The 12,792-nt window shown below is 43.1% G+C and overlaps 2 protein-coding genes across 4 annotated transcripts in view; both read right to left on the bottom strand.

Annotated features, from left to right (window-relative positions):
- The window catches only part of LOC138981417 (peptidyl-prolyl cis-trans isomerase slr1251-like), a 167,059-nt gene that overhangs the window by 45,197 nt on the left and 109,070 nt on the right, over window positions 1-12,792 (bottom strand). The window lies entirely within an intron of this gene.
- The window catches only part of LOC138981373 (polypeptide N-acetylgalactosaminyltransferase 13-like), a 76,804-nt gene that overhangs the window by 10,081 nt on the left and 53,931 nt on the right, over window positions 1-12,792 (bottom strand). For 2 of the 3 annotated variants that reach the window (XM_070354268.1, XM_070354278.1), the window contains 9 exons: window positions 9,558-10,895; window positions 7,233-7,459; window positions 6,656-6,822; window positions 5,545-5,722; window positions 4,357-4,560; window positions 3,044-3,347; window positions 2,204-2,338; window positions 1,214-1,318; window positions 247-381 (listed from right to left, as the gene is read on the bottom strand). In XM_070354268.1, coding sequence (XP_070210369.1) covers window positions 247-381; window positions 1,214-1,318; window positions 2,204-2,338; window positions 3,044-3,347; window positions 4,357-4,560; window positions 5,545-5,722; window positions 6,656-6,822; window positions 7,233-7,459; window positions 9,558-9,683 — 1,581 coding nt within the window. In that variant the 5' untranslated portion in view covers window positions 9,684-10,895. The remainder of the gene's footprint in view (window positions 1-246; window positions 382-1,213; window positions 1,319-2,203; window positions 2,339-3,043; window positions 3,348-4,356; window positions 4,561-5,544; window positions 5,723-6,655; window positions 6,823-7,232; window positions 7,460-9,557; window positions 10,896-12,792) is intronic. The other variant, XM_070354286.1, reaches the window with a different exon arrangement.

Raw genomic sequence — 12,792 nt, 5'->3', positions numbered from 1 at the left:
TTTTAGCCGAGACCAGCTGTGCTGCAGCAGGTCACTCAGAATTGTAGTAACTGTGTAGAAACTGTGTATCAACACGCTGGAATGCATGCATTAGATCGACGTTACAGGGAGCGACTGAAGTGACTGTGTGTACGGATATATATATCCGTACTAAGTCAGATAGAGCCATATGAGTGTGCACCTGGGAGACAATGAGTTATTACATGATCGAGTCACAAATTCTCATCCTTGTCTAGTTTTCCTTACCATGGTATATGTCCAGGTGTGGAAAGGCTCGTCATGGCAGGTAATTAATACAGGTACCATATCCGCCCCCTCCTCCTGTACCCCCACACACTGCAGCACTGACCTCAGCTTGTGGTCAATTGTCAGTGAAAAGCTCTGCAATCAGAAGGAAATAGAAATAAATATTTGAGATTAGTTTTTGGAACAAAACCTCTAAATTCAGCAAAAAGTTAATCAAACTTTGCAATGAGAAAGCATTAAAACAAAAGTTGAGATTGCTCAACTGAACTAATTTTTATTTATTTTGTATGTCTTTCTTCTTTTGTTTTTGCAGCGAAAAGGTTGATCAAATGTTAATGCAAAACTGGATCTGCATAATCAAAAGATGTGAAATAAGGGTCTATCAATTGATGAGAAACTAGCTATTACGGCAGATGAAATTATGCCTGAGGACTGAAATTCTGGTCAAGATAGGCGTCTTTTTTCGGTTATCAAATATTTCTTCTGTCCCTAATAAAACCCTGTAATTAGTATGCAATGGAAAAATCATACTTGTCAAATGAGGAGAAGTTTTAGGTGCAGAAAAAAGTTGTTGAAAACAAATTGAAATTCTTAGCTCTCAAAACGTTCCCTTCATTTTTTGTCAACATCGAATACGTGCTGCATGGAAATACCAGGCCTTCATCCCATTCCAGTCTATTTAATCCTGTACCCCCTCCCCCTCTTTCTCTTCTTCGCCTTTCTGCTTTAATTCCCCTCTCTCCTCTCTATGTGATTCTGTCGTTACTCTCTCTCACTTCCCATCGATCATAATTTATGATGATGTGTCATCATGCCATTAGCAGAACTATAGCCTTTTCTCCTCGCCTCTTTATCTTTTTACCTTTACTATTCATTCCCCCCCCCACCCCCCACCCCCCCTTCTCTCATTTATGTTTCTCTTGATCCTCTCTCGATCCCAACTTCGGAAATGTGGTGTTAGTGTTACCTGTGTTTCTGGCTCATAATCACAGTCCTTGACAGCAAGCTTTTCAGGGCCCAGGAACAGGTACTGATTGTTGTCCAAACAGAGTTCTTCCTTCTGGTTCTTCACCTGTTCCAAAGCAAACAATTGATCATAAAGCTATAATAGCTCCCTTGACCTTCTTTTTTGTTCACTCATGTTTTTGCACGAGTGGATTTTTACGTGTATGACCGTATTTACCCCGACATTCAGGATCTTTTCTGTGTGCACTTGGTCTTGTGCTTGCGTGTACACATGCACTTATGGGGATAAGGCACATAAGTTGACCTGGGAGATCGGAACAAATCTACACCCTTAGCCCACCAGGTGGAAGGGGCCGGGATTTGAACTCACGACCTTCCGATCAAGAGGCCGATGTCTTATCCACTATGCCACTGCGCCCGTCGTCCCTTGACCATAATCTGACAAGCAAACAACTGATCATAAAGCTACATGTATAAGCGTAGTCCCTGGACCATATAATCTGACAAGCAAACAATGTTATACTGCCATGGGTTTGATGGTTTGCCATTTTGAAAACTTCTTATTGTCTAGTGTGATCAGAATTTGGTGTTGGGTGTTAGCTGTTTGGCTCCAAAGACACTATAAGTATGATGGCTATAAAGTGGAAAACACAAGGGGTCTCCAGAAGGCATATATTTGTTTGTTTCTTTCTTCCCTTTCAAACAAGTGTTACATGTATTGGCACTAGGACGGTCTTTCCGGTCAAACAGTCATAAATAGACTGCCAGCAAGACAGCCAAATGACCAACCCGGTAACCAAAAACAGACAGATAGACAGACAGACAGACAGACAGACAGACAGAGTTTACTGACAATGCCCTGGGGTGATATGCCGCCTTACCACTGACAGACAAACAGACATCCAAACTTACACACACAGTTTACTCATATCACCAAAGCATGGTCACAGACAGACAGACAGACAGACAGACGCACACACAGTTCACTTACCCCGCCCCAGTGTGTAGCGTTGTCGCCATAAGGATAGAGCTCAGGCCAGACATTTTTCAAGAACCAGGTGAAGTCATTACACTGAAGTCTGTTTTTCAGGGCTAAGCGTTCAGTTAGATCTCCGGCATCCAACTCCTGTATTATGAAAAAGAAGCGTGTTTGCAACCACCGTCAAATGAGCTTGTTTAGTATCGATCCAGTCTGCTGTATTAGAAATAACCTGCGAACAGTCTTGGACATACAGACAGGCAGACAGGGCAACAGACAGACAGACAGACAGACAGACAGACAAACACACACACAGGCATAGGCACACGCACGCACGCACGCACACATACACACGCATATTTACACACACACACACACACACACACACACACACACACACACACACACACACACACACACACACACACAAATGCAATGGAAGAGTCTGACACTAACATACAAATCAAATCACACAAACACATGCACGCAGTCACTCACACACAGAAGCGCATGCACATAAATGTGTTGTCTGGTAAAAGAAGTCATATGACCAACACATTATTAACAGTTAAAGTTCAAGTGTCTTTACACTTCTGTCGAATGAAAATACATTTTATCATAGACCATGGCAAATACTAAACGCTCTTGACTGACCCCTTCCGTCTCACAAACATCTGCAATCACTGCGGCATATACTCCAGAATTATTCCCATGCAAGTGACGTCATAATACTGAAAGACGAGTCAACATTTCATCATTCAGTATGACGGTGAACCTCACACGGGGTTAAATTGGGATACATGTATTACCATCATTGAGGGCTAAATTTGGATCTTGCCATCATTCAATCACCTTCATTTTCGGATGATGCTCATACACAAGCTTCTTGTAAGGTCCCATCCAGACCTCAATGGCTCGCTTGTAGTTATGGATCTCCGTTTCGTAGCGACCCTCAGGGAACGAGTAGGGCTGCGGTCGAGCGATGTGTCCCAGTTTGGAGCAAGCCATGTGTACAAGGCGACCCCCGCACATCCATATTCGCCAAGCCAGCTCCAGGTTTTCGCCGCCCCAGATCTTCATACCTTCATCGTACGTGCCCATTTCTCGGAAGTAGTCTGCGTTGACTGCGAACCCTGGGCCAACCATTACAACGCCACTGGAACACGTGTGCGCATTGTAAAATCGAAGTTCAAAATGTCTGAGTGATGATCTGATCAACAATTTCATGTCTGCGTTTATCAGAAAATTCTCCTTTCAGGGTATACAGTGGACAAGGCCCCTTTTAAGAGCTAAACAAAAGGCGAGGAAATCAGGTGTGAAAAAAGAGGGAGTCTTAAAATGGACGTCAATTTACAAAGGTCATGAACAGAAAATCCGCAGCAAAAACAAACAAGGTCTTTGACGGACGGAAGTCTTAAATTGGGGAGGCCCCCGGGTCTCCAAAGGGAAGTGTCACAGTACGATGAAGCCTCTTTGTCCCCTTACTATATATAACCCGAGTCCTCCAGAACAGTGCCATTACTCCAAAAGCAAAGCAAGATTCTGAGGGTTTTTTTGGAACCCCAAGGGCACTTTGACAGCTGGAATATAAAATTCAGAATAATGGATGAGAAGACCAGCCTTTTTATTAGACCCACAGAAAATAGAGGTTCTTCAAGCCTGTGGAAACTAAATCTGATCAAAAAACGCACGTCAAGAAATTGTTTAGATCGTTTAATATTAACTCAAGAAACATGCTAGAGGAAAATCATGCAGCATCCAACAGATGCCAAAAATGGTCTCCTGGGATTTTATTTTATTTTATTGTTTTAACCACTTGCCTGCCTTAGGACGGGTATACCCGTCCTGCGCTTGTGCAGCCGCAGCGCCTTAAGACGGGTTTACCCGTCTTCACCGTTCCGGGATTTTCCAGAAGTGCGATGTCACTGCTGACACAAAAATAGCAGCCAATGGCTTGGTAGGATACCTCATTCTCATGAATAAACATAAATGGTGACGCGGTTTTGCGTCTGAAGGCTATTTTCGGCCTTGGCGACAGGATAGGGGAGAGAAATCTCGACTCGTCAAAATGGCTAACGGTGGAAGTCGACCGGGCCGTAGTAGGGAAAAACAAAGCCGGACTGACGCTACAGGGGGTGCAAATGATTATACGCTGATGGACTCACGGTATGGGGTCCGTGACATCTTTTCCTTTTTCCTGCGACTTCAAGAAGTAGGTCTCAAAGAAAATAAGCCGCCAGTCAAAGCCGTAACGTGTCCTGTAGCCCGGAGTGAAGCTGTACTCAAAGGTATCGGGCAGAATGTAGTCCAGATGACCCATGGCTACCGTGCGTCTGTCTCTCACTATCTCCACCAGCAATGGTTGCAGCCTGTGAAAAAAAAAATACCAAGAAAGTGAATATTATAATCATCAGTCAATAACATTTTCTTCCAAATGTGTTTCTTCTTCTAAAGAGATTCTGTATGCTTCATGTTTTACAATGTTTTGTAAGGTGTGCAGTCACCTGGAGTGTATAATGCTTTGTGCCCAAGTGGAGCATTCATCCTCTTGTCAGAAACAGAGACCACACAATAATGTCAAGAGCATGCGAGATGTAGTTTGTTAGAACAGTGACAGCAAAACAAAAGATGCACATCACGAATTTGTTTTCAAAGGGCTATATATCTCAGGAAATAACAGAAATGTTGTTCAAATTACAATGAAACCTGTCCGGAGATCACCTTTTGATCAGGCCAAAAAAAACAATAGGTGTGGTTACGGTAACATAGCCAAAAAAAATAGGGTAGGAAGGTAGGCAATCAGTTTTTTTTTTCCCCTTTTTTTTCTAGTGTGTACAAATTAAACCTACTTGACAGGGAAATAAGTGTGCGAACCGGGCGCTTTCGCTTTCATTGCGTTTTCTGCACTCGTTTACTTGTTTTTTTGGGTGTTTTGTTTGACAAATGTAATAAAAAGTTATAGGGTCGGCCCCAAAAAATAGGGTAGGTCGGGTTACCGTAACCACACCTATTTTTTTTTTAGGCCTAAAGAACATCTGACCATTACACCCTTGCTGCACCTTTCTTTACTTTCTTTCTTTATTTGGTGTTTAACGTCGTTTTCAACCACGAAGGTTATATCGCGACGGCTTGCTGCACCCACAACGATCCTTGACGATTTATTTGCTATGTTATCACCTTTCCAAAGCGACCACCTGCCTTCAACGACCACTTTTGGTCGGTCCCTTGGGTGGTCGTTACAGACAGATTCAACTGTACCTTCTTCCCGCGTAAATCAGCTGGTAAATCACTGCACATTGATTTGTATGAGAAAAAAAAAACTCTGAAAAAAAGGGGAATTTTTTAATACATACCAGTCCGTGTTGACCTCCATGTGGCTGTCAAAGAATGACACGACCTCAGCAGTCACATGACTGAAGCCCTCCAATCGCGCGCGGATCAGGCCCACCCTCTCTGGCAGACGCACAATTTTCACCAAGTTGGCAGGGAAGTGCTCACTGATGAAATGATCCAAGTCCTTCTTCAGAGATGCTGATAACAAAATTAAAACGCAAGTGATTATTGTAAATTTGCAGGGTTTCCGGACGTCGAGAAGAGTGTGGTCGAGGGGAGATAAATCTGGTCAAGATAAAGAGAGAAATATTAGTGGTTGTTTCCCTTGTTGGCTAAATGGCTCGTTTTTATGACTCCTTCATACTTCAATCGTTTTGCTTTTCTCCTCCATAACAGTAATCTGGACAATTTAAGTTCATTAGATGTGTATGTTGATGACAATGTAGGCATAAGGCCAAGCAAAACAGACACCGTTTACACAGAAAAATACACACACAGACAGACACTCAGACAGACTCGTCACTTTGTGGAACGGGATCACGATGGCTGCGGGAAGGTTGTCTGGGTAGACAGACAGACAGACACTGACAGACAGACAAACAGACAAACAGACAGAACAACGGACAGACAGACAGACAGACCAATGTAGCCTAATATCCCAGCTAGCTATAGCACTGTGACATACACATGTTGCACAGACATAGACATGTTGCACAAAGGCAGGCAGAAACACACACTGACGCACTGATGCACACACACACACACACACACACACACACACACACACACACACACACACACACACACACACACACACACACACACACACACACACACACATGCAACCTGAGATGCAAAACACAAGAACAGGCATATACATTGAATATCACAAAGAAGTCTGATTTTAACTGTCATGTTGAAAAGAGACAGGAAATGCTGGTATGTGTGTGTGTCCGAATTTCTCAGCAACGGGTTAATAAAGTAATGAAAATGAAATAAATACTCCATATAAACTATACGCCAATCAAACTAAAAACGTCGTAGAAATACTTAACAGTTCAAATAGTAGCAATCTTTCGCATATGAATATATTACACAGACAATAACAAAATACGCGTGACAAAAACTCACGGAGATCGCTGGCATCGTCCACGAGGATGATCTGCTCCAGCAGCTGTTTGGGCGTCCTGTTGATGATGCTGTACACGGTCCTGAGCAGTACTGAGGGCCACTCGTTGTGGAACGGGATCACGATGGTTGTGCCGGGAAGGTTGTCTGGGTACTGAACACTCTTACACCTGAATAAACAGATGTACACACAAATGCATGCGTGTTATGATACATGGTACGATACTTACAGCGCTTTGAATGATAGTGAAAGTTAAAAATAACACACACACACACACACACACACACACACACACACACACACACACACACACACACACACACACACACACCCGCGCGCGCGCATGCACACACTAACACACACTGACACATACACACACACACCCACGCACACACCCACGCACGTACGTACGCATTCATTCTTACATACACAGGCAATCACACAGACACAGAAACACACACACACACACACACACACACACACACACACACACACACACACACACACACACTCTCTCTCTCTCTCTCTCTCTCTCTCTCTCTCTCTCTCTTCTGCAACATGTCTGAATAAAGAACTGACCCCGCTGGCCTAGAGTCCGGAATCTTTCTGTTGAGGGAGATGAGGTCGCTGGCCAAGACGTTGACGTTGTACTTCTTCAGCGCCTCCTCCCCGCGGGTCTTCTCCCCCGGGGGGAGGATCACCCCCCTCCCCATCTCCCCCGTCAGCCGGGGGTTGTTGTTTCCGAAGCTGCTCAGTTCGTCATGGCCGTCCTCATTGCTACGTCCCCATAGCAACACACCTTTGTCCTTGAGAAATAAAACAGTTAACTTTCAAAGTAAGGCAGACTGAACAAAAGCTGCGCGTGAGCGAAAAAAAGTTATGTTAAGCAATATTAAGACATTAAGCCCATATATGTCCGCCTAAACCGACTTGATGTTTTCACCAAGACTATGTCCAGGCTGACCGAAGCTTGTCGTCCGAGCGATTTTGATTAGCAAACGATTTTTAAAGGCACAGTATGCCTCCCGTAAACCATCACAAGCTCCCCGAGCGTCTAAATACAGTACAAGCATACTTCCATTTGAACGCTCACCGAACGGGAACATCCTGGCTGCTTTCTGTCGAGCGTGAGACATTTTCAAAGAATTTATTTTCGTAGACTTGTTCGTTAACAACAACGGCGCCTCGTTTTTGCGCTAGACCTAACTTTTAAAATCTAATTAATAAATTGACAGCTTGTTACACAAACATTCTTTAATCACAAAAGAATTCGTTTTTCATCAAGACAAGATCAGAACAATTCGAAGTTGTGAAAGTTTAAAAAAAGAAAAGCCCGGAAGCAGGGTCACGCAAGGGTCGTAGCAGACGACGGTTTATCAGTGCAAATCGCCGTTCCTCTCAACAGTCAAAAGCCATCGCTAGAGTTCTTGTGAACCACAGCCGTTGTTTCGTGCATAAAAAAACGTGCTATTGTAGATAAGCTCACATCGAGTCGCATTCATGACTAACTGACGACTGCATTGTGAAAAAGGAAAACTGGCTCACACGGGTTCACGATGGCTCAGGGGTAAGATAAACCACGCAAAAATAAATTCTTTGAAAATTGTTCGCTCTTTACGGAGGGCACCTAGGATGTTCTCAATTGGTGAGTGTTTAAATGAAAGGGTGTTTGTACTGTGTGTAAAAGCCTGACCGTATCTGTGATGGTTTACGGGAGGCTTACTCTGCCTTTAAGCTAGCAGACAGAACAGCAATCCTATTGTCCCGATTGGGGCAAAGAATCTTTGACCAACATTTCAGTCTATCCAATAAAACAAGAGGCGAAGCCTTCAAGACTCACGTAAGAAATCGACAAACAGTAACACAAACTCAATCACTCCGTCACATACACACACACAGTAAGCATAGGTGACACGGTGCAAGAGTGCGAGACACTAGATCTAGATCTGTCTGTCTGTAGCCTACTTACGGGGACACGACTGTCAGGATGGCCAGATCGACACTGCGCTTTCGACAGCGCTTCCTCGCGCAGACACAAACCAGTCACCTGTTTTTACCCCCCCAAACCCCCCCACCACCCGTTTTCTTTGGATACACACTTTAACTACATACGTGCCGACAAAATGTTGATCCTTGCTTCAATACTTTGAAGCTGTTGCTTAAATAATAACCAGGTAAAATTAGTATTTCGGTGTTCAGTCAAATGTTAAAGTTTCTACCACAGACAATCAATCAATCAATCAATGAAGCTTATATCGCGCATATTCCGTGGGTACAGTTCTAGGCGCTCTGCAGTGATGCCGTGTGAGATGAAATTTTATACGGCCAGTAGATTGCAGCCATGTCGGCGCATATTTACCTTTCACGGCCTTATTCCAAGTCACACGGGTATGGTAGACAATTATTAACTGTGCCTAAGCAATTTTGCCAGGAAAGACCCTTTTGTCAATCGTGGGATCTTTAACGTGCACACCCAATGTAGTATACACGGGGGGTGGTTCGGACACCGAAGAGAGTCTGCACACAAAGTTGACTCTGTGAAATAAATTTCCGCCGAACCTGGGATCGAACTCGCGCTGACAGCGGCCAACTGAATACAAATCCAGCGCGCTACCAACTGAGCTATATCCCCGCACGCATACATACGCACGCACGCACGCACGCACGCACAGACAGACAAAAGTTAGCATCGCATAGGCTACACTTACGTGAGCCAAAAACTGCGGTCCCCATAGTGCCGTCTCAACTTTACTTTAAAGCCGGATATAAAATTATCAAAGTCATTCCCACTCTGCGCAGACAGCAGCCAGGCTGGTTTTTTTTTTTAATACTGTTCATAAACAAGACAAGAAAATATAACTATGAAAATAGTCGTGCAAACAAACAGAAGAGTTAATTACTCACCTCATTGTGCCGTTCACTGTAAGGATCTTTGTCATTTTCAGGAGGAACCATAATGAGAACTTTCAGCGCCACCAGAAAGGTCACCACCACGGCCGCGGCCACCACGTAACGGGTCAAGGTCTTCATGATGACGGTCAAGGTCAAAGTCAAGGTCAAAATGAAGGCACGGTGTACAGTGAAGGTAGCTGGTTGAGAATCTCTTCAGAGGTAGTTTTGTTACGGAGTCGACATTCGACGGACCAAAGGCAACTCAATGTGGATAATAATTTGATGCAACACAATACGACAAAAACCGGATTTCCATGAATGCAGGCAAAAGCTGCGGATCAACGGATTTCAAAGGATTGAAAAATCACTTACAGAGGTTCTTGGATTTCTCTTGAGATTAACAATAACACAATAACTATCTAAACAACGCAGACAGTGAGTTCAACTTCACAGTTCACTTGGTCGTTCACAGAAATATGATCGAATGCAATGTATAAATCTCAGCGGTTTTATTTTCAGTTTGAAGGCGGTGTACACAACTTTTGCCCACAGCACACCCAGAACTACTCATCGGCTGAACATTTCTGAACATCAGTCAAGCTGGCGAAGATGATAATTCTGAAGACTAATGGAATTGTCTGTACAAATTCTGTTGTCAAATGCTGTGTTCTAGGCCAATTACAACTGTACGTGAACGAAAAGCGAAAAAGAAGCCAGCACCCGACATACAGGAGAACAAAACACTGATTTAGAGTTTTCGCTTGCAATGCACTTCAGGCGTACTTGAAATGTTCTGAGGAACGTCAAGGTAAGATGTCCTACTGCACCAGTATGGCAGTCAAACAAAAACGAACGAACACATTTTCCACAGTTTTTAACCTAGATTGTGCACACGCCACCTCACTGACAGATAGAAAGTGACTAAACAATTAGTAATGTGACACAACTGCTGTTCCCCCCTTCAGACTTCCACATGAACTTGCACCAAAGGTGGTCCTACTTGTCTAAATGTATGTATTTTTATAACCGCACTGGATATTTCCAAGAAGACAAGGGGTGTCCGACACGCTCTCAAGACGAAGAACGTGTCCTACCTACATTTAAGATGATCAGGGGTATTTGACTTTTCCTCAAGACGACCAAAGGTGTTTCACCAAAATGACCAGGGGTGTTTCTCTGCCTGACTGTTGCTGTGGTGCAAGGACTGTATTTCTCTCATTCCAATTCTCGCGAGCAGCACGTGCATACACTGAATTTCTTTACAGGAGTCGTGTGGAGTGCGATGCGAGTCGGCTGACACGTAGACGTGTCTCCCCAGCCATCGTCCAAGTCTTTTCTAAGCCTCCATTTCTGCAACAAACAGAACAAAAATCATAATAACAAGATAACAATGAACATATACTCACCAAACACGAAGAATAAAAACACGAATAATAGGATCGGTTTCGACGTATGTCTTCGTCAGCTAAAATACTAAACAAGTCGCGTAAGGCGAAAATACAATATTTAGTCAAGTAGCTGTCGAACTCACAGAATGAAACTGAACGCAATGCCATTTTTCAGCAAGACCGTATACTCGTAGCATCGTCAGTCCACCGCTCATGGCAAAGGCAGTGAAATTGACAAGAAGAGCGGGGTAGTAGTTGCGCTAAGAAGGATAGCACGCTTTTCTGTACCTCTCTTTGTTTTAACTTTCTGAGCGTGTTTTTAATCCAAACATATCACATCTATATGTTTTTGGAATCAGGAACCGACAAGGAATAAGATGAAAGTGTTTTTAAATTGATTTCGACAATTTAATTTTGATAATAATTTTTATATATTTAATTTTCAGAGCTTGTTTTTAATCCGAATATAACATATTTATATGTTTTTGGAATCAGCAAATGATGGAGAATAAGATAAACGTAAATTTGGATCGTTTTATAAATTTTTATTTTTTTTTTACAATTTTCAGATTTTTAATGACCAAAGTCATTAATTAATTTTTAAGCCACCAAGCTGAAATGCAATACCGAAGTCCGGGCTTTGTCGAAGATTACTTGACCAAAATTTCAACCAATTTGGTTGAAAAATGAGGGCGTGACAGTGCCGCCTCAACTTTCACGAAAAGCCGGATATGACGTCATCAAGACATTTATCCAAAAAATGAAAAAAAACGTTCGGGGATTTCATACCCAGGAACTCTCATGTCAAATTTCATAAAGATCGGTCCAGTAGTTTAGTCTGAATCGCTCTACACACACACACACACACACACAGACACACAGACACACACACACACACACACCACGACCCTCGTTTCGATTCCCCCTCGATGTTAAAATATTTAGTCAAAACTTGACTAAATATAAAAAGAAGAAATGACGGGAAGAGAAAGAAGAAAATCAGTAAAGATGAAGATAGACAGCAAATACTGTTATACTTAAAAAAGAACAAAGTCTAGGAACAGGGTCATAATAGATGTATCCTACATACGTGAGTGATACCACTCATGAGATAACGATATCGTTCAAATAACACGTGTGTGTATCATGTAAATGAGGTCTGGCAGGGACCTGATTTTCCACTTCTCTTGATGCCAGAATCACCGAGACAAACGTCATTATAAAAACACTTTTGCGCCTGATGTTTACCCTGAAAGAAGTTTAGAACTAACACGTCACGCTACGTTTTTAAGAGTGACGTTTCTTTGCTTTGACGTCATAGATTGCACGAGACTTTTGGAGAGATAGAGGTTCCAAAAGAAGCGTCTTCAATTTGGACGCGTCTACTCCGGAACATTTAAAGCAGAAGTCACACAAGTACAGTATATAGGATAAACAGAATACTACATGGAGGGCCCCAAAGGGCTTAAAATCGTGATCGTGATTGGCGTTTTTTGACCTTTCTGTGACCGTGATTGCCGAAATTTCCATTTCTGTGATCGTGATGGGACTTTGCCCGTGATCCGTGATGACAAAAAAATCAAGTCTCGTGATCGGGATCGTCATTTGTTTTCGTGATCGTGATGGGCATTATTGCAAAGCATTTTATTTTCAACGTACATTTTTCACAGCTGTATCACTCTATGATCCTCTATTGGTCAAGGTGTTTGTGATCGTGAAAACAAAAATCAAGGTAACTGTGATCGTGAAAGCTAAAATTTCCCTTCCCGTGATCGTGATGATACCCCCCCCCCCCCCCCCCCCCCCCCCTTTGGGGCCCTCTACATGGCTTGCTGTGTCGTGTCAGATTGACACTCGTT

The sequence above is a fragment of the Littorina saxatilis genome, linkage group LG1 (genome assembly GCF_037325665.1).
Source record: "Littorina saxatilis isolate snail1 linkage group LG1, US_GU_Lsax_2.0, whole genome shotgun sequence".
NCBI lineage: Eukaryota > Metazoa > Mollusca > Gastropoda > Littorinimorpha > Littorinidae > Littorina > Littorina saxatilis.
The sequence above is the reverse complement of the archived record's forward strand: the minus strand, read 5'-3'. Positions and strand labels throughout refer to the sequence as shown.